Raw genomic sequence first — 24474 nt, forward strand, 5'->3', positions numbered from 1 at the left:
TGTAAAATATTTAGAATTTATTCTAAGCCTTTTTTTTGTAATTGGACATTATACTAATAATATATAATTATAATTATATAATAATAACTAATACTCTCTGTATTTAAGAGTCTCTTATGTTTTGTCCTCCTCCCTGTTTTTATATTATTTTTGCTTCTCCTCCCTTATGTCCTTCTGATTTCTATCTTAAAGTCCGAGATGCATCACATTTCTAAGGTTATCTTTAGATAGTTACTATTTACTATGTTACTTTGTTCTGACATTTTTATGAGTTAATTTAGACTGGAAATTCTGCTTTCCTGTGTCTAATACACTAGTTTTAAAAAACTGCTTATAAAATCAGTGTATTATATTGTGAGTGTCCCACTTACAGATGAATTAAATAGTTTGAGGTTGTGAAGAGAATGAGTGGCTCTTTTTAGGCAATGGTATGATACTTTGGATTGTGTGAGAATTACTTATGTGACATATAAGTTAATATCTTAGAGCATTATATTTTGTTTTATTTAATAAATGGAATTTTATTACACGATATGTTGTATTTTACAAACCAGTTTTTCCCCCAGAAGTATTTAGGAAGTGCGCAGAGTAAGAGTCTTTGTTAATAAGGGAATAAATAGTGGCACTGGATCATGTATCCTAGGTCTCAGAGGGATTTTAGGAGAACATCTGGACCGATCCCACACTGCCAGTTAGGCCAAGAGTGATAATTCCCACTTTTCACATGAGTCCTTCACCAATGGCAGGAGTATTGATGTACCTACATGGACACTACCTTGGAGACCAGGCCTCTAATGCATTGACTACTCAGCACTTCCTGGTAGTTGTCCAGACTTCATCTGCCTTTGTGAATTTACTGACTTTTTTTTTAAAGTTTAGCTAATGAGATACATTTTTAAGAAAGCAGTTAGAGCCAAAGAGCTCCCTTTACTTGGCTTATTAAAATGCTTTAGATTTAAAGCACTCGTTGAAGAAAGAAGTTAGGCTATTTTTATTAAACAAAAGTACTTAAAATAATTACCTATTTTTACTTAAGATTTTCCCACTCTGTTTTCCTAAAAAGCCTTTACCTTCCTGTGCATGTTTATTAGGAAAATGACATGAAATGAGTAAGTGATTTGAGAAACTTCCTTGGTCTTCTCTGTGTGCACCATATAATTTAATTCTAAATATAAATATGTTCCACGTAATTCAATGTGCAACATAATCACTTTAAAATAGTGCAGTTGTCCAACTGCCTGGAGTCCCTCTTGCCCCATTCAGAGACACTGCAGTGCAGTTGAGCTTGAAAAATTATTTGAAAAGCTAGTTACCAAACAGTTTTCTCACCATGTAGTAATTATTCTCGGTCAGTCAGAGATGCCTCCGCAGAGTGGAGAAGCAGATCTCGGATACTTTGCCAAGTTTTAAGAGGAACTGCCTCATAACATCTCAATGCTGGCCTTTCTGGAAATCATTCATTCCTATGAAAGGGCCTGGTACTGAGCTTATCTGCTCACCTTGCCATTTGGGAACCTTCTCCTAGAAATAAAATTTCCTTCAATGCATAGATATCCCACTCAATGCTTCTACTTCAGTCAGATCCAAATATGGGACTAGAGACACATTTGTTGTCTATAAACATGAAATATGGTGACCTTATGAACTTACTCAAAATTCTGTGTCTCACTGGAGGAGCTAAATACTTTTGCCCTTGCATGGGCTATTTTTGATTAATGACACTTAGGTACAAGACCTAAGTAAAGGATAATTTGTGGATAATCCAAAATCATTGGCAGGACTTTAAAATATGGAGTTTGTGTATTCTGTCATGGAGGGAATGAATAAAGATTACTGGTGGCTAGTGAAGATAAGAAAGCTGAGAACAGACTGCATTTTTCAGGTGCAGATGCCCCAGACTGAATGGTCAACAACCAGCATTGGGGGACCCTTAGTGAGCTGGGCTTACAAGTAGGCATGGTAGGGTCGACAGTGGAATTATCTTTGAGGTTTTCCCAAGCATTGTGCTGTTAAATGTATGAAAAGAAGGCACAGTTTCATAAGCTCTAACATGTACTGTAGGGGCTTATGTGCCAGGCACAGTTGTATCAGTATACACACTGTTTGATTTTATTCCCACAGTCCTTCTGTGATGTGGGTTATGAAGCACGGGGACATATCACATTAAATCTGTAACTTCAAGATGTTTCCAAAACTGAATTCTAGGTTTCCTTATACTAAACCTACTTTGACTCCTCCGTCATGAGAATCTTCCCTCTTTTTAGTCAGGTTTTCCCCACATCTACAGTTCTGCAAGCCGGAATCTGGGTATTACCTTTGATTCCTCTCTTTCTTCCTCCTGTAGTACCTTGTCGAGTTTGGTCAGTCATACATCAGAGTGTATCTGCACCATCACCTTAGAATGGGTCACCATTGTCTCCTCACTAATATCCACTGTAGGAGTTTCCAGCTATGTCCCCCTCATGCATTCTACGTTCAGCAGATGCCAGAAGGCTCTGTAAAGGTAAAATCATGCCAATTCCTTGCTTGAAACCATTTAATGGCATTGTAATGCCATTAAAATAATATCAACTACATCACTGTGGCCTATGTAGCCCTCCACATTCTGCCCCTGTCAGTCTCTCCAAACCCATTTTCCTGAACTCCAGCTGCTCTAGCCTTTTTCTGATCCTGGAACGTGACAACCTCTGCCGGATTCACGCTCCTCCTGAGGTCTGCAGCTAGCCCTCTAGGTTCCCAGGTGTCAGACTAAGGGCTACTCTGTAGAGAGGCTGTGCCTACTTCCCCAGGATAAAGTAGATACTCCTATATCCCAGTCACATATGTCATTCTTCCAGATACCCACCTTTCTATACAACTTGTTATTGCTGTTGTTTGATGTTAACAAAACTCTAAAGCCTCACAGACTTAAAGCATGAGGGTTTCTTTCTTGCTCACTCCCCATGACCATCTGGGTCACAGGGTTTCTGCTCCACATTGACCTCACTAAGGGTTCAGGCTGACAGAGTCCCCATCAGTAGGGGGTCACTTTGATTGTCACATCAGCAAAAGGGAATGTGGTAGGCTGCACACTGGCTTAAAGACTTGCACCTAAAAGGGACTCATGTCACCTCCACTTATACCATATTGGTGAAAACAAGTTACATGGTCATTCTTACCTTCATAGGGTAGGGGAGGCCACCCAGTTGTGTGTCCAGGAGGACTGGGATGTGGTGGTCAGCACTACTGACCCTCCTCCTCCCTCCAGCATGTATAAATGGTATGCAGGGAGGAGATGTTCTTCCTAATTTGCAAAGTATATGTATATAACAGTGTGCCTCACTTGTCCCATCTCTAAAGTGAGGATCATCATCATCATCATAGTAATACCTACTTCATAAGGGAGTTTTAGGATTGAATGAACGAATACCTATCAGTATTTAGTATGGTGACTGGCATAAGAGCTCAACAAATGTAAGTCTGATGAAAATGATAAAGATGATGATATTTAAGTCTCAGTTTAATAGAAAAACACACAGGTGGATGCAAGATACCATATACAAAAGTATTCATCAAGGGTGTGAGAAGGAGATTGGCCTGCTCAAGACTTTGAGAATTAACAGACCTGTAATAGGTAGCTTAATGAGTAAAAGCAAAAGAAAACTATTTCCATATGCACAAATATTAAAGCTTTATGCATTATTATTTTAAGAATCTAGAAATTTTATGCAAAAACATAATGTCAGAAACACTGGTTTTCTATAATTCGTTTGTTAGCCTAACAGTTCTTCCCACAGGGTCAGTGCAAGCATCATTGCAGCTGTTTAAAATGGAAAGCTAATATGTGGATGTAATTCATATGACTTTGAAAAAAACTGAGTATGCTCAGCCCCATGACTTCTAATTTAAAAGATGCATAAAGCACAGAGTGCTTCTTGCAGAATGAGAACTCCTGCATCTCCTTCCTCTTTAGTATTCAGAGTTCATCTGTCTGTGCAGTATAGGGTTTGGGTAATTGGAGTTAATCTAATGTTTTAAGCTTTTGGGTAGAAGGAGTGAATAAATACACATCTGTCTTCCAAGACATGAAAGAATCTTTGCAAATAAGAAAACTCTGTTTAAAATAATTTATAGCTTCATGGGGACTTGAGCACTGAAACGCAGCCCCCTGATTTTAACTGTATTTAAAAACTATAAGATGCCAAAATATTATTCAAATGTCATATCCCAGTGAGACCTTCCTTGACTACACTATTTAAAGTTGCAGCTCCAGCTTCTTTCCCTTCTTTATTTTCCTTCTTAACATTTGTCACCATGCGATACACTATATAGTTTACGTGTTTATAGTTTGTTTCTTCCCAGTAGAACCTAAGCTCCAGGAGGACAGGGGCTTTTGTTTTGTAAACTGCTGTATGCACAGCACCAACAACAATGCATGGTACAATAGATGTGCCTAATAAGTAATTAACGAATTCTCTTAACAAATTTTTGCTCCGTGCTTGGCACTGTGGGTTATCCATGAAAGGTATAAGACATTCTCATAGACTTGAAATAAAACAACCATGACCTTGCTATGGAAAGATGAGTGTGAAGATATGTACATTTGTGCTTTGATTAGAACAGAATGCTGTCAGTACTTGGCAAGAAGACAGTTGTTGCCTGGAGAAGCCATGCAGGACCCCTTTGTTAAGATACGGTTCACTTCGTTTTGCAAGTTTTACAGCATTTTATTTGATAGCAAAAGTTGATTCCATGTTTGCATAATTTTGAGTGAGTACTAACAGAAACTTTTTACAGCCAAACATTCAAGTCCGGAGTGATGGATCCATGCTACCCAAAGTACACGTCAACTATGATACCAGTTGAGAATCTGAAGATTGTGTTGTTACCCTTGAGCCAAATGGGAGAACTTTTCATTTGGGTAGATTTGTGACATATCATCGTGACTAGACTGTGGATGATATGGGGGTAGCTACCCCTGCTGCCTTCTATCCTTATATTGGATGTAACTCTGCTTAATGTCTTATGACATTATCACTTTTATAAACAGTGAGAAAGGATTGACCATATGATATTCTTTCTGTCAAATAGAGGAAGCCTGGGAGAAGACGAAGGCAGGGATAGATGGGTAGATGGGATTTTATTATCTGAGGGTAAGCCAGGAGGATATTTAAGCACATTTAGTCTTTATTTTAATATTTTGGTAGCACTTTAAAGTTTTCCAGGTAGTGATGGTGGTGATAATGGCTAAGGGAAAAGGGTGACACCCATTATGTACTGGAATATATTCTCATTTCATTGTCACAGAATCATATTGAGCTAGTTCTTATTTTTCCCATATCATAGATGTCAAAGTGAACTATCATAGTTTTGCTGTGGCAACAAAAGTAGAGAGTGGCAGAACTGGGATTTGAACACAGTTTTCTAGTCTAAATTGTGTGCTGTTTCTGTTAGTTATCTGAGAAGAAAAAGTGAACTTCATATGATCATTTTTTTTTTAATATTTTATTTATTTCTAGGAGAGAGAGAGAGAGACAGCGTGAGCAGGGGAGGGTCAGAGAGAGAGGGAGTCACAGACTGAAACAGGCTCCAGGCTCTGAGCTGGCAGTCAGCACAGAGCCCGACGCAGGGCCCGAACCCACGAACCGCGACATCATGACCTAAGCGAAAGTCGGACGCTCAACCGACTAAGCCACCCAGGCGCCCCATATGATCATTTTTTAAAGTTTATTTATTTAAGAGAGAGAGCATGCACTCATGCACACACACAGGGGAAGAGCCGGGAAGGAGGGAGAGAGAATCCCAAGCAGGCTCTATGCTGTCAGCATGGGCCCAGTGCAGGGCTTAGTCTCACAGACTGAGATCTTGACCTGAGCTGAAATCAAGAGTCAGACACTTAACCAACTGAGCCACCCACGTGCCCCATATGATTGTTTTTTATGCAATCAAGTATTTATTTTATATGAAAGAAACAGCTTAAAAATATTTATAAGCCTAAATAAGTAAGGTGGTTATCCATAGCAGCCAGTTTGAAAACATGCACTTATTTTTTTTTAATATCACATTGCAGCCTTCTGTCTTCCATAACGTATTCTCCTAAGTTAGAACGTAAGACATCAGAGTGCACAGGACCAACAGACAGTGACAACGAGAAGGGAGAAAGAAATAGCAAACGAGTCTGTTTTAACATGGCGGGAGATGAGCAGGAAGATTCAGGTCATGACACCGTCAGCAACAGAGACTCTTACAGGTAATTCATTAATTCCTTGAACTCGTCTCATCAACACAGTCAGATATGATTCCGTATTTTTCACAAAGTTCTTGAAAAAGATTTTTGATTGTCATTTTTATTACCCTCACAAAATAACTGCAGGCTGTTATCTATCCCAGAAAAACCATAGTGATCCCGCATGATCTTTCAAATTATTTGTTTTTCATAATCTTAGTAATTTGGAAAACGGATTTTTTTCTCCGGCTCTGTGGACCTAACCTGGGGACTTGTTCTGTTACAGAGTATGTAATATGTTTAGCAAATAGGCAAATTTTGAGCCTATATTAAATTTTTTTTTTAAATACCTGTTTCTGATTATTGGACTATTGGTAGTGAATTGGAGTTCTTCTTGTGTTTGTCTCCTTGCTTCTTATATTCGAAGTTCCAAGCTAATTTCACCTGCTCACCTCCATGACCAGCTTTGTGTCTTTCTTCCTTCTCTTCCATGCTTTCTGTATAATTTTGGTAGAACTGCTGTACCAAAGTACCAAGGACTGGGTAGCTTAAACAGCACAGGTTTATTTATTTATTATCTGACAATTCTGGGACTGCAAGTCTGTGATCAAGGTGTCAGTGGGGCCTTCTCTTCTGAGGTATATGGAGAAAGGATCAGGTCTAGGCCTCATTCCTGGGTTGTAGATGGCCGTCTTCGCCTGTGTCTTCCTGTTCTTTTCCCTCCATGTGTATCTGTATGTCCACATTTCCCCTTCTTGTAAGGACACCTGTCATACTGGATTAGGGTGATCTCATTTAACTTTACTATGTCTGTGAAAATGCTCCTCCAAACAAGATCATAGTCCTGGGTACTGAATGTCAGCTGTGAATTTTAGGGAGAGACACCATCAACCCATAACACCTTCCCTCCGAAGTCTGCCTCATCTTCCTCCCAGACTCTCCAGCATGGCTCCTACAGTGGACTTCCTTAACTGGAATTGCTTGTTTTTTCAACCCATGTGTCACCTGACACCTCAGTGACAGCTGTCCTAACCAGCATGCCCTGCCTTATTTACTTTAATCAAAGACAAAAATTCTTATTTGCTGTTATTTATTATGCAGTGTATTACAATTAAAATATATTAAGTATTACTGAAGGCATTCTTCTCAGAGGTGTCTAGCACAATTTAATAGCTACCATTAAAAACATTTTTACCAGACACATGGGGAAAGAGGATGATTTCACATAATTCCCAGCACAACCCTATGAGGCACGTTCTCATATTAACTTCATTTTATTTTATGTTTTTATTATTTTTTTTACAAATAGTTTATTATCAAATTAGTTTCCACATAACACTCAGTGCTCATCCCCACAAGTGACCTCCTCCACGCCCATCCCTCCTCCCCCCCACATCCATCAGTCCTCAGTTTTTGTCAGCATTCAAGAGTCTCTCATGGTTTGCCTCTCTCCCTTTCCCCCACCATTTTCCCCCTTCTTCTTCCCTTTGTTTCTCCATCAAGTTCCACCTAATCCTCCTATACGTGCAAACACATGGTATTTGTCCTTCTCTGCCTGACTTATTTCGCTCAGCAGAACACCCTCAAGGTCCATCCACATTGCTACACATGGCCAGATTTCATTGTTTCTCATTGCCATGTAGTATTCCATGGTATAGATAAACCACATCTTCTTGATCCATTCATCTGTTGATGGACACTTAGGCTCTTTCCATGTTTTAGCTATTGTTGAGAGTGCTGCTATGAACGTTGGGGTACATGTGCTCCTATGCCTCAGCATTTCTGTATCCCTTGGGTAAATTCCTAGCAGTGCTATTGCTGGATCATAGGGGAGTACTACTGTTATTTTCATGAGGAACCTCCACACTGTTTTGCAGAGGGCTGCACCAGTTTCCATTGCCACCAACAGTGTAGGAGGGTGCTGTTTCTCCACATCCTCGCCAGCATCTAGAGTCCTCTGATTGGCTCATTTTAGCCACTCTGACTGACGTGAGGTGGTATCTCAGTGTGGTTTTGATTTGTATTTCCCTGATGAGGAGGGATGCTGAGCATCGTTTCATGTGTCTGTTGGCCATCAGGATGTCCTCTTTGGAGAAGTGTCTGTTCATGTCTTCTGCCCATTTCTTCACTGGGTTGTTTGTTTTTCGGGCGTGGAGTTTGGTGAGTTCCTTATAGATTCTGGATATTAACCCTTTATCTGATATGTCATTTGCAACTATCTTTTCCCATTCCGTTGGTTGCCTATTAATTTTCTGGGTTGTTTCCTTGGCTGTGCAGAAGCTTTTAATCTTGATGAGGTCCCAACAGTTTATTTTTGCTCTCGATTCCCTTGCTTTTGGGGATGTGTCAAGTAAGAAGTTGCTGCGGTGGAGGTCAAGGAGGTTGTTTCCTGCTTTCTCCTCTAGGGTGTTGATAGTTTCCTGTCTCACGTTCAGGTCCTTTATCCATTTTGAGTTGATTTTTGTGCATGGTGTGAGAAAATGATCTAGTTTCATTCTTCTGCATGTTGCTGTCCAGTTCTCCCAACACCATCTGTTAAAAAGGCTGTCTTTTTTCCATTGGATATTCTTTCCTGCTTTGTCAAAGATCAGTTGGCTGTATACTTTTGGGTCCACTTCTGAGTTCTCAATTCTGTTCCATTGGTCTATGGGTCTGTTTTTGTGCCAATACCATACTGTCTTGAGGATGACAGCTTTGTAGTAGAGGCTGAAGTCTGGGATGGTGATACCTCCCGTTTTGGTTTTATTTTTCAGTATTACTTTGGCTATTCGGGGTCTTTTGTGGTTCCATACAAATTTTTGGATAGTTTGTTCTAGTTTTGAGAAGTATGCTGGTGCAATTTTGATTGGAATTGCATTGAATGTGTAGAGTGCTTTAGGTAGTAATGACATCTTAACTATATTTATTCTTCCTATCCATGAGCATGGAATGTTTTTCCATTTCTTTGTGTCTTCTTCAATTTCCTTCATAAGTTTTCTATAGTTTTCATCATACAGATCTCTTGTATCCTTGGTTAGGTTTATTCCGAGGTATTTTATGGTTTTTTGTGCAATTGTGAATGGGATCAGTTTCTTGATTTCTCTTTCTGTTGCTTCATTATTGGTGTATAAAAATGCAACCGATTTCTGTACGTTGATTTTGTACCCTGCAACTTGGCTGAATTCTTGGATCAGTTCTAGTAGGCTTCTGGTGGAGTCTGTCGGGTTTTCTATGTAGAGTATCATGTCATCTGCGAAGAGTGAAAGTTTGACTTCCTCTTTGCCAATTCTGATGCCTTTGATTTCCTTTTGTTGTCTGATGGCTGATGCTAGGACTTCCAGCACTATGTTAAACAACAGTGGTGAGAGTGGACATCCCTGTCGTGTTCCTGATCTCAGGGGGAAAGCTCTCAGTTTTTCCCCGTTGAGGATGATGTTAGCTGAAGGCTTCTCATAGATGGCTTTGATGATGTTTAAGTAGGTTCCTTCTATCCCAACTTTCTCGAGAGTCTTTATTAAGAAGGGATGCTGTATTTTGTCAAATGCTTTTTCTGCATCTATTGACAGGATCATATGGTTTTTATCTTTTCTTTTATTGATATGATGGATCACATTGATTGATTTGCGAATGTTGAACCAGCCCTGTAACCCAGGAATGAATCCCACTTGATCTTGGTGGATGATTCTTTTGATATGCTGCTGGATTCGATTTGCAAGGATCTTGTTGAGAATTTTTGCATCCGTATTCATCAAGGATATTGGCCTATAGTTCTCTTTTTTTGTTGGATCTCTGTCTGGCTTGGGAATCAGAGTGATGCTGGCTTCATAAAATGAGTCCGGGAGTTTTCCTTCGACTTCTATTTTTTGGAATAGCTTGAGAAGAATTGGGATTAATTCTGTTTTAAATGTCTGGTAGAATTCCCCAGGGAAACCATCAGGTCCAGGGCTCTTATTTGTTGGGAGATTTTTGATCACTGATTCGATTTCTTCACTCGTTATGGGTCTGTTCAGGTTTTCTATTTCTTCCCGTGTGAATTTTGGTAGTGAGTGTGTGTTTAGGAATTTGTCCATTTCTTCTAAGTTGTCCAATTTGTTGGCATATAATTTTTCATAGTATTCCCTGATAATTGCTTGTATTTCTGAGGGGTTGGTTGTAATAAGTCCATTTTCATTCATAATTTTGTCTATTTGGGTGCTCTCTCTTTTCTTTTTGATAAGCCTGGCTAGAGGTTTGTCAATTTTGTTTACTTTTTCAAAAAACCAACTCTTGGTTTCATTGATCTGTTCAATTGTTTCTTTGGTCTCTATGTTGTTTATTTCTGCTCTAATTTTTACTATTTCTCTTCTTCTACTGGGTTTAGGGCGTTCTTGTTGCTCTGCCTCTAGCTCCTTTAGGTGAGCTGTTAGATTTTGGACTTGTGCTTTTTCTAATCTCTTGAAATAGGCCTGGAGAGCAATGTACTTTCCTCTTAGGACTGCCTTGGCCGCATCCCATAGATTTTGAATTGTTGTGTTTTCATTTTCATTTGTTTCCATATATTTTTTAATTTCCTCTCTAATTGCCTGATTGGCCCATTCATTCTTTAGAAGGGTGTTCTTTAACCTCCATGTTTTTGGCGGTTTTCCAGACTTCTTCCTGTAATTGATTTCAAGTTTCAAAGCATTGTGATCTGACAGTGTGCATGGTATGATCTCTATTCTTTTATATTTATTGAGGGCTGCTTTATGTCCCAGTATGTGATCTATCTTGGAGAATGTGCCATGCGCACTTGAGAAGAAAGTAAATTCCCTGGCCTCAGGATGTAAAGTTCTAAATATATCCGTCAGATCCATCTGGTCCAATGTGTCTTTCAAGTCCATTATTTCTTTAGTGATTTTCTGTCTGGTTGACCTATCCATTGCTGTAAGCGGAGTATTAAAGTCCCCTGCTATTAGCACATTCTTATCTATAAGCTTGTTTCTGTTTGTGATTAATTGTTTTAGATATTTAGGTGCTCCCATATTCGGTGCGTAGACATTTATGATTGTTAGTTCTTCCTGATGGATGGACCCTGTAATTATTATGTAGTGCCCTTCTTCATCTCTTGTGATTGTCTTTAATTTAAAGTCCAGTTTGTCTGATATAAGTATCGCTACTCCGGCTTTCTTTTGATTTCCTGTAGCATGATATATATTTCTCCATCCCCTTACTTTTAATCTGAAGGTATCTTCCCGTCTAAAATGAGTTTCTTGTAGACAGCATATTGATGGATTTTGTTTTTTAATCCATTCTGCTACCCTATGTCTTTTGATTGGAGCATTCAGCCCATTTACATTCAGTGTTATTATTGAAATATGTGGGTTTAGAGTCTTTGTATCTTTTGTAGGGTTCATGTTTGTGGTGGTGTCTCTGGTATCTTTGTTCCTTGCAACCTTTCCTTCAGAGCATCCCCCTCAGGATTTCTTGTAGGGCTGGCTTCGTGGTGACAAATTCTTTCAATTTCTGTTTATTTGGAAAGGTTTTTATCTCTCCTTCTATTTTGAATGACAGGCTTGCTGGATAGAGGATTCTTGGCTGCATATTTTTACTGTTCATCACATTGAAGATTTCCTGCCATTCCTTTCTAGCCTGCCAAGTTTCAGTAGATAGGTCTGTCACCACTCTGATAGGTTTCCCTTTGTATGTTAGGGCCCTTTTCTCCCTAGCTGCTTTCAAAATTCTCTCTTTGTCCTTGTATTTGGCCATTTTCACTATGATATGTCGTGCAGAAGATCGATTCAGGTTACGTCTGAGGGGAGTCCTCTGAGCCTCTTGTACTTCCACATTTACTTCCTTCCCCAGGTCGGGGAAGTTCTCTGCTATAATTTGTTCCAGGACTCCTTCAGCACCTTTCCCTCTCTCTTCCTCTTCTGGGATTCCTATGATACGGATATTGTTGCGTTTGACCGTATCGCTGAGCTCTCGAATTCTTCTTTCCTGTTCCTGGATCAGTTTGTCTCTTTTTTTGTCAGCTTCTTGTTTTTCTATAATGGTGTCTTCTAAATCACTTATTCTCCTTTCTGCCTCTTCAATCCGTGCATTGGAGGCCTCTAATTTATTATGGATCTCATTTATCGCATTTTTTAATTCTTCATGCCTATTTTTATTTTCCATTCTGTCTGTAGCCATAGTTTCTTTGATGTCCCCTATGTTTTTTTCAAGCCCAGCTATTAATTTTACCATTATTATTCTAAAATCTTGTTCAGTGATGCTGCTGATATCTGTTTTGAGCAGTTCATTAGCTGTCATTTCTTCTTGGAGTTTCTTTGGAGGAGAGCTCTTTTGTTTCGTCATTTTAGTTAGCTTTCCGACTCTTATTGGTTTTAAAGACCTGTTATGCTCTCTGTATCTATGAGTGCTGCTATATCCACGAAGACTCTTTGTCTTTCCAGGGCCTATCCCTTCAGAGAGTGTTTTTTGAATGGTATCTCTTGGTCTCTCCTGTTGGGACCTTGGTTATTTTATTTTCCTATTTGTAGTGATATTTGGGACTCTCCACCTTGTGTACTCTGGCTTGTTTCTTGAGGTAGCTGTTAGAAGGCTCTCTCAGTGGATTCTGCGTCCTTTTTCTCCCAATCTCTCAGGTTTTGTAAGGTTTCCAATGGCTTCAGATCTTTTCTGTGTGATGTATGGGCGTGAGTGCAAGTACGGAGCTCCTTACTTCTCCGCCATCTTGCCCCCTCCTTACTTCATTTTAAATGTAAGGATGCTGAGACCACATGAGTTACATAATTTGCCTGTGAAACCAGGTAGTCTGGCTCACAGTTTCTCCTCAGCCACTGTAGTTTCCCAATTTCTATGTGAAAATGATTTTAATGAATATGTAAGAGTTAATTATTCCTAGAGATTTAATAATATATAACACAGATTAACCATGTTTACCATTTCATTTACTTTGAGCTTCAAAGGATGCCAGTAGGCTGTTTAATAGGCACCTGTGGTTGTTTTCCAATGGGAAATTACAAATCTAAAAATACTTTCTTACCTTAATTTCTAGTTATCAGATGATTAAAATTATCTAAAATTATCTAATTATCTAAATTATCTAAATTATCTGAATTATCTAAATTATCTACAATTTGTGAGAGGAAAAATGTATTTTGCCTCCTGAACTCTTTCTGAAATCTGTAATGTATCCATATTCATACACCAACTTTTTAATTATTCTTTCCTGGGACATTGACCATTCCCAAGCACCTCTTGGGAGTGGTGGCCTGTGCTGAGCTCTGAGGTGGGGCAAGGTGCCGGCTTCTCTGGGGTTAGCTCAGAGTGCAACTGATACATTAGAATTTGAAGCTACCAGAAAGAATTGAAAAGCAGAGATCATGAAACATGACCTTGTCTCTATTAACAAATTAACTACAGACATATAGCATCAAATAGATGATGAAGAATTTGAGGTGTAGTTGGACTCCTAGTTTTCTAACTTCCCATTTTAAAAAGTTCATTTGGTAGTAGCTTACATGGCATAAGACATTTTTTTAATTTAATTTTTTTTTTACAAATAGTTTATTGTCCAGTTGGTTTCCGTATAACACCCAGCGCTCATCCCCACAAGTGCCCTCCTCCATGCCCATTTCCCCCCTTCCCCCCCAGCCATCAGTCCTCAGTTTGTTTTCAGTATTCAAAAGTCTTTCATGGTTTGCCTCTTTCCCTCTCCCCCACTATTTCTCCCCCTTCTTCTCCCCCTTGGTCCTCTGTTAAGTTCCTCCTAATCCTCCTATACGTGCAAACACATGGTATTTGTCCTTCTCTGCCTGACTTATTTTGCTAAGCATAACACCCTCAAGGTCCATCCATGTTGCTACACATGGCCAGAGTTCATTGTTTCTCATTGCCCTGTAGTATTCCATCGTATAGATAAACCACATCTTCTTGATCCATTCGTCCATTGATGGACACTTAGGCTCTTTCCATGTTTTAGCTATTGTTGAGAGTGCTTCTATGAACATTGCGGTACATGTGCTCCTATGCATAGGCACTCCTGTATCCCTTGGGTAAATTCCCAGCAGTGCTATTGCTGGGTCATAGGGGAGTTCTATTGTTAACTTTTTGAGGAATCTTCACACTGTTTTCCAGAGGGGCTGTACCAGCTTACATTCCCACCAACAGTGTAGGAGGGTGCCCGTTTCTCCACATCCTCACCAGCATCTAGAGTTCTGTGATTTGCCCATATTAGCCACTCTGACTGGCATGGGGTGGTATCTCGGTGTGGTTTTGATTTGTATTTCCCTGATGAGGAGGGATGCTGAGCATCCTTTCATGTGTCTGTTGGCCATCTGGATGTCCGCTTTGGAGAAGTGTCTGTTCATATCTTCTGCCCATTTCTTCACTGGGTTGTTTGTTTTTCGGGTGTGGAATTTGGTGAGTTCCTTATAGATTTTGGATATTAACCCTTTATCTGATGTGTCATTTGCAACTATCTTTTCCCATTCCGTTGGTTGCCTATTAGTTTTCTGGGTTGTTTCCTTTGCGGTGCATAAGCTTTTAATCTTGATAAGGTCCCAACAGTTTATTTTTGCTCTTGATTCTTTTGCTTTTAGGGATGTGTCAAGTAAGAAGTTGCTGCGGTGGAGGTCAAGGAGGTTGTTTCCTGCTTTCTCCTCTAGGGTTTTGATAGTTTCCTGTGTCACGTTCCGGTCCTTTATCCATTTTGAGTTTATTTTTGTATATGGTGTGAGAAAATGATCTAGTTTCATTCTTCTGCATGTTGCTGTCCAGCTCTCCCAGCACCATCTGTTAAAAAGGCTGTCTTTTCTCCATTGGATACTCTTTCCTGCTTTGTCAAAGATTAGTTGGCTGTATACTTTTGGGTCCACTTCTGAGTTCTCAATTCTGTTCCATTGGTCTATGTGTCTGTGTTTGTGCCAATACCATACTGTCTTGATGATGACAGCTTTGTAGTAGAAGACATTGAAATATGACTGAATCGATGATTGTTTTTTAATGTATGATAGAATGTGAGTTGAACAGCATTTCTCTTTCTCATAATTTTCTACTAGACATATCAATAAGTAGAACTGTGTCATGATGTGTTTATGTAATAAGAGCTGGCAGATATGCTTCAAAAGTGACATGTGCCTCCTTCTATTCAGTGACTGCAACAGCAACAGGAACTCCATCGCCTCCTTCACCAGCATCTGCAGCAGCCAGTGCAGCTCATACTTCCACAGCGATGAGATGGACTCAGGTGTGTCCAGCCAAGGAGGCACCTGCACTTGCCTATGCTCATCCTCTGGTAGATACTTTCCAGGGATTGAGCTGCTTGATTGGCTTGTGTTTTCACCTTTATCAGTCATACTGCATTTCAGTCCCACGTGTTGGATAAAGTCAACATCTCATGCCGGTGGTAAACAGAGTGAATTAAAAAGATATGAGAGAAACAAATGAATTCTGATCTGAATATATATTTTAGGTAGTTTCATGGTACTATGAAGGATGTTAGGGACACTGGAAATGGGCTATATTAGAACATTAGATGTTGATTGTGTGAGGAGGTGGGAAGGGCTTTGAAACTGAGGACTTTTGAAAAAGTAGATGCTCCTTAACTGGCCTTAAAAGTTGATGGCAGGGAGAGGAAGGATGAGGAAAATGCTGAGAGATAGAAATATCCTACAAAGAGCTTATTTGGGGTGTGTTAAGAACAAAGACTTTGCATCCAATTTAACCATTATTAAACTGCACCGTTTGACAGAATCATTGATATGGGATATACAAGGTTTTTTCCTGTGAGGCACTCCACTTCCACCTCCATTTCAGTTTTTTTAATGTTTTATTTATTTTTGAGAGAGAGATAGAGGCAGCATGAGCAGGGGAGGGTCAGAGAGAGGGAGATACAGAATCCAATGATGGGCTCCAGGCTCTAAGCTAGCTGTAAGCCCAGAGCTCGATGTGGGGCTCGAACCCACGAACCGTGAGATCATGACCGGAGCTGAAGTTGGATGCTTAAATGACTGAACCACCCAGGCTCCCCTCACCTCCATTTGAAAGAGTAGTCATCTGATTGTCTAATTGCTATTAAATCTTTTGTGACTCTTTATCCAAACATAAGAACATGATTGAATAAGAGCTCATGTTTAAAGATTATTTTCTTATTTTGCTTATATTAAAATATTTTAGCATGTTAAACATAAGATTTATTTTTTATATCTAGGTGATGAGCTTCCCCTCAGTGTTCGCATTTCTCATGATAAACAGGACAAGATACATAGTTGTCTTGAGCATCTTTTCAGCCAGGTATGATTTTTTTCTTTTCTTCTATAGACTAAACTGTCAGGAGTCCCTTCTGTAGACAGAGTAAAAAGAGCTTGGAGTAAGAATGGAAAGGCTTTAATGTGACCCTCTGCCCCCTCCTCCTCAATTTCCACAATTTAAAAGGGGAATAAAGACTCTTCAGCCAACCAACTTATAGGATTGTTGTGACTATCACTATTTTATGCTTCAGGTTACAGTTATAAACATAGGCATTATTCTTTTTATTGTTTATTTCTTTTCGTATTTTTCGTGACCTTTCTTGCTTAACTTTATTCCTAATTTTAAGGAGCACAAGGTTGTTCTAGTGCTTGTGTTGGTGTTTTGCATTAAAAATTTTTTTCAAAATGTTTATTTATTTGAGAAAGAGAAAAAGAACAGATAAGGGGCAGAGAGAGAATCTCAAGAAGGCTCCATGCTGTCAGCACTAGACCTGACGTGGGGCTCGATCTCATGGATCGTGAGATTACAACCTGAGCCAAAATTAAGAGTCAGATGCTTAACCAACTGAGCCACCCAGTCACCCCTGGTGTTTTCCATTAAAATTTTTTATATATCCAGGGGCACCTGGGTGGCTCAGTTGGTTAAATGTCCGACTATGGCTCAGGTCATGATCTCACGGTTTGTGGGTTCAAGCCCCGCATCAGGCTCTTGGCTGACAGCTAGCTCAAAGCCTGGAGACTACTTCACATTTTGTATCTCCCTCTCTCTCTCTCTGACCCTCCCCTGCTCACACTGTCTCTCTCTCTCTCTCTCAGAAATAAATTAAACATTTAAAAAATTTGAAAAATTTTATATATCCATAACAAAAATTCATAATGTAGAAGCTTTTACTGCTTTGTGAAAGATTATGATGACCTTTAGTTTTTTTTTAATAACTCTAGAAATCTCCTTTTGTAAAGTGAACATATAAAGTGTATTTATATTTTATATTAATATATTGTGGGATAGTAGGAAATATTGCAAGTGTTATCAGTGAGTTTATTCCAACATTTTATTCAAAGATGGATTTTTGCAGGCATCATGAGATTTCAAAAGTATTTGTGGCTCTAAGACAAAGCTATTTTACAAAATTTACTTTTGTAAATGTATATTATATATTATGAGAAGTATATAACTTTCAGAAATCTCTGCTGTTATGATAGGTGGATTCGATCACCAATCTCCTAAAAGGGCAGGCTGTTGTAAGGGCCTTTGAGCAAACCAAGTACCTCACACCAGGGCAAGGATTACAAGGTAAGGCTTAAAAAATCATTATTAGAAGCAATTGGGAAACAAAAATGGGAATAATATAGTCATGAAGCAAAAGCATAATTTAAGAAGAAAATGGCTGCTCATGCTTCATAATCTCCTTAATATTAATTCTATTTTGATAATTTTTGAATATATATTAAAACATCAGTAATGAATCTTTTAGTTTCTTTGAAAGTTTAAACTGTGCAGTACCTATAGAGACTAGAATGAATAGAAATGAGTTAAGTGAAGAGATGTTGCATTGTTTTTACTGAAACCAGCATAAATGCCTACTTGGTTATAGCCCATTGGTGGGGGAATGGGTTTCTGGGATGTGTGTTGGCAAACAGAACAGCCAAACACACCAAGATCTAGAGCTGCCACTTTCTATCCTCTAGTTTCAGGCATTGAAAACAGAGTTTCTAAACTGGTTTTAATCTAAACTGGTTTAAACATTTATAAGAAAATAATAATAAGGTTTGACTTTTTTTTTAGATTTAACCAGTTTTCTCCCGTAATGTAACTAGAGGAGTTGCCACCATGCTAATACTCCAGGATGGCAGGAATGAAAGAGAATTCTGAAGCTTATAGGTTTCTTAACTGTTCAGTAAATGGTTGAGACTTACAAGAGATTTTCTGTGTTTATTTAGAATTTCAGCAGGAAATGGAACCAAAACTGAGTTGTCCAAAAAGGTTAAGGCTTCACATCAAGCAAGACCCTTGGAATCTTCCCAGCAGTGTCCGGAATCTTGCTCAGAACATCAGAAAATTTGTTGAAGGTCAGGATGAAAAGCAAAGAACATCGTATAGCGTTAGCAATAATCATTTAAACCCAAAAATTCAGTAATGCCCTGATTACTTTTTGAGTATTTCATGTTATGAGGAAAATAAAAGAACTGAAAAGGATGAAGGAGGAGGAAGGAAAAAGGGATAGAATTATAGAGCCTTATGTTCCAAGGATCTAAACAATGTAGAATGAATTAAGAAGAATATTCTCAGTAAATAGAATAAGGGCTTATAGTTAGGAAGACAAATGAAACATGGAGAGTTTCATATTTTATAATATAATGCAATATCAGAAAAATTTCTATAGGATTCACAAAAGTCATGAAGCCAAGTTTTATGGGAAGTCTAAAAACTTAATTGTGACTCTATGAGAACCAAAATAATAACGTAGGTTTTCAGGTTTCATTTTGGAAGTGTTTGTCCAAGTTTATTGTTATTAACTACCATGGCATTGCTTACTCAACATCCTTTAATTGGTACAACCTATAATTGGAGATGCAACACTTTAAGACAATTCTACTGAGTCTGAATTCATGTTGTTTAGGGCCAGAATATTAAGTAGGAAATTCTGAGGGTTTCCAAAATGATTATAGTGAAAAAATGAAATGAGAAATGTGTTTAATTTTTTTTAAATGCCCGATTCAGTGATTTTCTTACCAACATTAGACCAGTGGTTGGCAATGTCTGGAGATATTTTTTTGGTTGTCACAATTGTGAATGTGCTACTGGCATCTAGTGTGTATTGGCCAAAGATGCTACTAAATGTTGTACGGTGTATAGCACTGTCCCTCACAACAGACTTATTTGGCCCAAAATATCAATAGAGCTGAGGTTGAGAAACCTCTACAATAAATAAGTATATGCCAGCATTTAAATTTTTATCCCTTGGTCGTTTGTATGTTAGTTGGATATGGTAAATAGTATTCAGCAGAATTACAACCTAACCCTAGTCACTACCATTTGTTTTAGGGTGAACTACAGAGAATTCAATACTCTGCTGACAAAGAGAGCACTTAAATTGGATAGAGGATGAGCCTGTGACATAACTCTCTTGGGCCTCAGTTTCTTCATTTACCAAATGACAGAGATGTGAATATGCTCTAAGTTTACTAAGTTTTCCACCTAGAAATGTACTCAAATATAACATCTTAGATAGTAATTAGAGATCAGTAGAAGGAAAAGTTTGTACAAATATGGAAACTCCAAAGAATCACAACAATTCTACTGTGTGATGGAATCTTTTGTTTTTGACAGCTGAGTTTCTTGGCTATAATTTTATTTTACTTTTTTTAAATGTTTTTTAACGTTTTATTTATCTTTGAAAGACAGAGCATGAATGGGAGAAGGGCAGAGAGAGAGGAAGACACAGAATCTGAAGCAGGCTCCAGGCTCTTAGCTGTCAGCAGAGCCTGATATGGGACTCAAACTCACAAACCATGAGATCATGACTTCAACTGAAGTCGGATGCTTAACCAACTGAACCACTCAGGCACCCCTGTAATTTTAGTTTATAGCTAAATATAATGGCTACTTGTGACTCACAACATCATATTTAATGAAAAGTCTGAATTTAAAACCCCCCAAAATAATGAATAACAAAAATGATAAATATATTTTTAAAGCACTTTAAAGGGCTTAAAGGAATTTAAACATATGTTTATTTTACTGTGTAAAAGGTAGTATTTTTTGTGGAATAAATGCCAATATCATAAAACTCCTACAAGTTGTAAATGGACTTGTTGTCACCATCTTTGAGGGGTTTTTTCATCTTATAATTGTGTTTAGAGTAAATGCAGTATCAAGAACAGAGAAATCTTTAAACCTTTTCTTGTTTTTTTTTTCTTTTTTCTTTATTTATTTCTGAGAGATAGAGAGAGAGACAGCATGAGCAGGGAAGGTCAGAGAGAGAGGGAGACACAGAATCTGAAACAAGCTCTAGGCTCTGAGCTAGGTGTCAGCACAGAGCCCGACGTGGGACTTGAACTCATGACCTGAGATCATGACCTGAGCTGAAGTCAGATGCTTAACTGACTGAGCCACCCAGGCGCCCCCTTTTCTTGTTTTTTAAGAAGCTTTATCTTTGACATATAAACTTTTTCTAATGTAAGATATAAAGCTTAATTTTTAATGATACTCGTTTTAAAAAACTTACATTTGGGGGGCACCTGAGTGGCACAGTCAGTTGAGCATCCAGCTTATGATTTCAGGGCCGTGGGATTGAGTCCTGCATCAGGGGCTATGCTGAGCACTTGGAGCCTGCTTAAGATTCTCTTTCTCTCCCTCAGCCCCTCTCCCCTGCTTACTGTCTCTTCTCTCTAAAATAATTTATTAATTAATTAAAAATATCACATTTTCATCATAAGTCCTCACCAATTCATCATGAATTTATCCTATTCAACTTAAACTAATTTTCAGTTTCCCACTTGTCTTTATATAGGGGATTGTTTAATGAAGGGATAGGTCTTGGCTAGAAATTGAACATAATGTCACCTTGCCAGAATTTCATGGTTTATATAGGTAGCTGGGACAACCTCATTCTGACGTTCCTGTGGGGGAGGAAAAAAAGTAATCTTTTTCATTCTAGGTTCTCTAGCTGGGATCCTATAAATTAGTCAGACCAAAAAAAATTAATAAGCAAAAAAAAAACCGATTTACATTCATTTAATATCTTTACATTACATGGGAGCCCTTCTAAGGAAATGAAGACCAGGAAAAAAGAATGCTTTTAAACTACATTTGATGAAGAGTAGAAAATTTTGCTAAAATGTGACAGGACAAAAGTATATGAGCAAAGGGAAACTTTTCATAAACTGGGGAAACTTAGTAAGGCCTGTTCCTCTGAGTATTCCTCTGTGTGTTCTGAGATAAGGATGTTCTTTTCTTCTGGGATTGGGAGGGCACTTCTCACATGAGGGTTTTATGATCTGCTTCAGTGGGGAAGCAGAATCCTCTGTACACCTGCCTTTTCTCAAATTCCTTCATGTTGAAATTTTTGGTGTGCCAAATTGCCATATTTTGGGATAGTGTGTTTTGAACCTCCTCATTCATTCTTCTCTGATTTCAAAATATCTATCAAGTGTATCTCAAATACGATATCAAAATATAATTATATGATCTTTATATAGGAAACACTGTTACAGTACCCTTTCTAAACTACATCACAGTGTCATTCATCCATATATAGCCTTCTAAACTGAGGGTAGAAGAGAGCAGAAAAAAACAGTAGACTAAATGGGGGGATAGATTCATTGTGTAGTATCACAAAGATGATACCTGTCTCCTGCTTAATCTCTACACTAAATTATGATCTCAAATTATCAGCCAGCTGAAGACATTTTTACTTGATTAGTACACTGTGACATTGTGGTTTATAATACGAAATAGATGCTGGTCTTTGTCCCCTTTCCTGGCAGATTTTCTAAAACTCTTGGAATTTCTTGTGATGAGAACAATAAAGGTGTCTTTTGTTATGTCAATGAGGTGACTTTTGGAAAACTTCTACTGATGGGGGCTGGTTGTCAGGGAAGCCAACCCTGTGATGAGGGGGTTGGAACTTTTCATCTTCCCACCCCTACCCAGGTGACAGGGGCTGTGGATTTAGTTCAGTCAACAATAACCATTGATTTAATCAACCATGCCTATGTAAAGAAGCCTCCATAAGATCCCAAAAGGATGAGATTCCAGGTGGGTTCTAGAAGAGTGGTGCATTTAGAGAGCATGGAAGCTCTGCACCATTTCCCATGCCTTCCTTACCCAGTGCATCCCTTCCTACTGACTGCTCCTGAGTTATAATACACTGGTGATTTAGATGTTTCTCAGGATTCGGTGAGCCACTCTAGCAAATTATCAAAATCAAGGATGGAGCTGTTGGACTTTCCAGTCTGTAGCCAATTAGTCAGAAACACAGGTGACAACCTGGACCCACAGTTGGTGCCTGAAGTGTGTGTGTGTGGGGGGGGGAGTGGGTGAGCAGTCTTGTGAAACTGAGCTTTTGCCCTGTGAGATCTGATGCTATCTTCAGGTTGATTCCAGAACTGAGTCAAATTGTAGGATACCCAGATAGTATTGAATAATTGCTTGATGGTATGGGGTAAAAACACACTGGATTTGGTGGCAGAATTGGACCCATCATCACTTTAAATTCAAATGTTTATTAGTGAACACATTTTCAACTCTTGCTCCCTACAAAAATTGTACTTTTCTCAAAATCTATAATTTTTTTCAGCAACTTACTTTTTTCCCATTTTTTTCTGCCTCTGTTCCAAATATCCTAAAGAGCTTCTTCTTTTTTTAAAATCATAGGTCTCCAATTTTCCCATTTTTCTCCCTACCTCAATAATTGGAATAGTTTTCTGGTGATTCCCCTGCCTACATCTTTTCTGATTTATGTATTACTGTAAACTATATTCATCTTCCTAAAATATGTTAATAATTTGGTACTCTGCTCCAGAACTTTATAGTAATTTTTGTTAGATAAGTCTAAACTCATCAATCTAATGTTGGGAGCCATTTTTCAATGGGGCTATCTAACTATATCCCAATCTCTGTCTCTGTCTCTGAATGATACAATAAAGTCTTTTCTATGCTAGATTGTTGTATGTTTGGTATTCATTCTTTACTATATGCTCTTGCTAACACTCTTTCTAACTCTTAGGTTATATACCTACTCACCTGACAATGTAACTTTAAAAAATGTATAAAGTATTTCAGGACTCACTTAGAATTCTATACCAACTTTAGCTAGGTCCAGATTATAATAACTATAGTGCATCATAGATACAGAGTACTTTAAAGGTTTTTAATATATATCCCCTTTTATTTTTCTTACACAGGCTCATGAAATAAATGAGATAGGTATTATCATCACTTATGAATGAGCACATTGAATGTTAAAGTACGATTGGCCATTGAACAACATGAGGATTAGTGACACTGATTTCCTACACAGTCAAAAATCTGCATGTAGTTTTTTACTTCCCCTGAAACCTAGCTACTAATAGCTTACTGCTGACCAGAAGCCTTACTGATAACATAAACATTCAGTTAATTCATATTTTGTATGTTATACATATCATATACTATATTCTTAAAGTAAGCCTGAGTAAAGAAAATGTTAAGAAAATCATGAAGAAGAGAAAATACATTTGTAGTACTGTACTGTATTTATTGAAAAATTTCCACATATAAGTGGACACGTGCAGTTCAAGCCTTTGTTATTCAAGGGTCAACTGTACTTGAGCAATTTTCTGAATAGCACAGAGATAGTACAGGGGTACCCTATAATTCCGCAGTTTTGCTTTCCTTGGTTTCATTGACCCTTAGTCAATCACAGTCCAGAAGTAGAAGATCGTCTTTCTGCTTATCATCAGAAGGTTAATAGTAGCTTAACTCTACATCACAGTGCCTACTTCCTCTCATCATGTAGGCATTTTACATCTCACATCATCACAGGAAGAAGGTTAAATACAGTACAGTAAGATATTTTGAGAGAGAGCCATTTCACATAATTTAATACAATAGATTATTATAATTGTTCTATTTTATTATTAGTTCTTGTTAATCTCTTACTGTGCCTAATTTGTAAATTAAACTTCGTAATAGATACGTATGTACAGGAAAAACATAGTTTATATAGTGTTCAGCACCATCCATGGTTTCAGGCACCCACCGGGGGTCTTAGTCCATATCCCACATGGATAAGGGGGACGACCGTAGCAGATCGTTCTTCTGACTCTTTCTCATACTTTCCTGCCTCTGAAATTCTCATGTTCTTGTTATTTTCCTTGTAAAATGTAATGTCCTTTCAAGTATTTCCAACATTTCTTATCAGATAATTTTGTTGCTTTCGCTCTACTGTGAACGTGTCTGGAATAGGATGCAGCCCAACCTTTTTTTATTTCCCATGATGGGCACATAAAGAAGCTTTGAATGTTTTCATATTTCCTTATTGCAAGTAAACTACCAATTAGAAGTAAGGCAATGAGTATGAAGCTAATACACAT

The 24474-nt window shown here is 38.3% G+C and overlaps 1 protein-coding gene across 1 annotated transcript in view; it reads left to right on the plus strand.

Moving 5' to 3' along the window:
* Positions 1–24474, plus strand: part of PREX2 (phosphatidylinositol-3,4,5-trisphosphate dependent Rac exchange factor 2) — a 299267-nt gene that overhangs the window by 172989 nt on the left and 101804 nt on the right. The window contains exons 26-30 of the mRNA XM_039216921.1: positions 6050–6229; positions 15298–15392; positions 16356–16438; positions 17599–17689; positions 18337–18465. Coding sequence (XP_039072852.1) covers positions 6050–6229; positions 15298–15392; positions 16356–16438; positions 17599–17689; positions 18337–18465 — 578 coding nt within the window. The remainder of the gene's footprint in view (positions 1–6049; positions 6230–15297; positions 15393–16355; positions 16439–17598; positions 17690–18336; positions 18466–24474) is intronic.

The sequence above is a fragment of the Hyaena hyaena genome, unplaced genomic scaffold (assembly GCF_003009895.1).
Source record: "Hyaena hyaena isolate Hyena2069 unplaced genomic scaffold, ASM300989v1 scaffold_660, whole genome shotgun sequence".
NCBI classification, from domain to species: domain Eukaryota; kingdom Metazoa; phylum Chordata; class Mammalia; order Carnivora; family Hyaenidae; genus Hyaena; species Hyaena hyaena.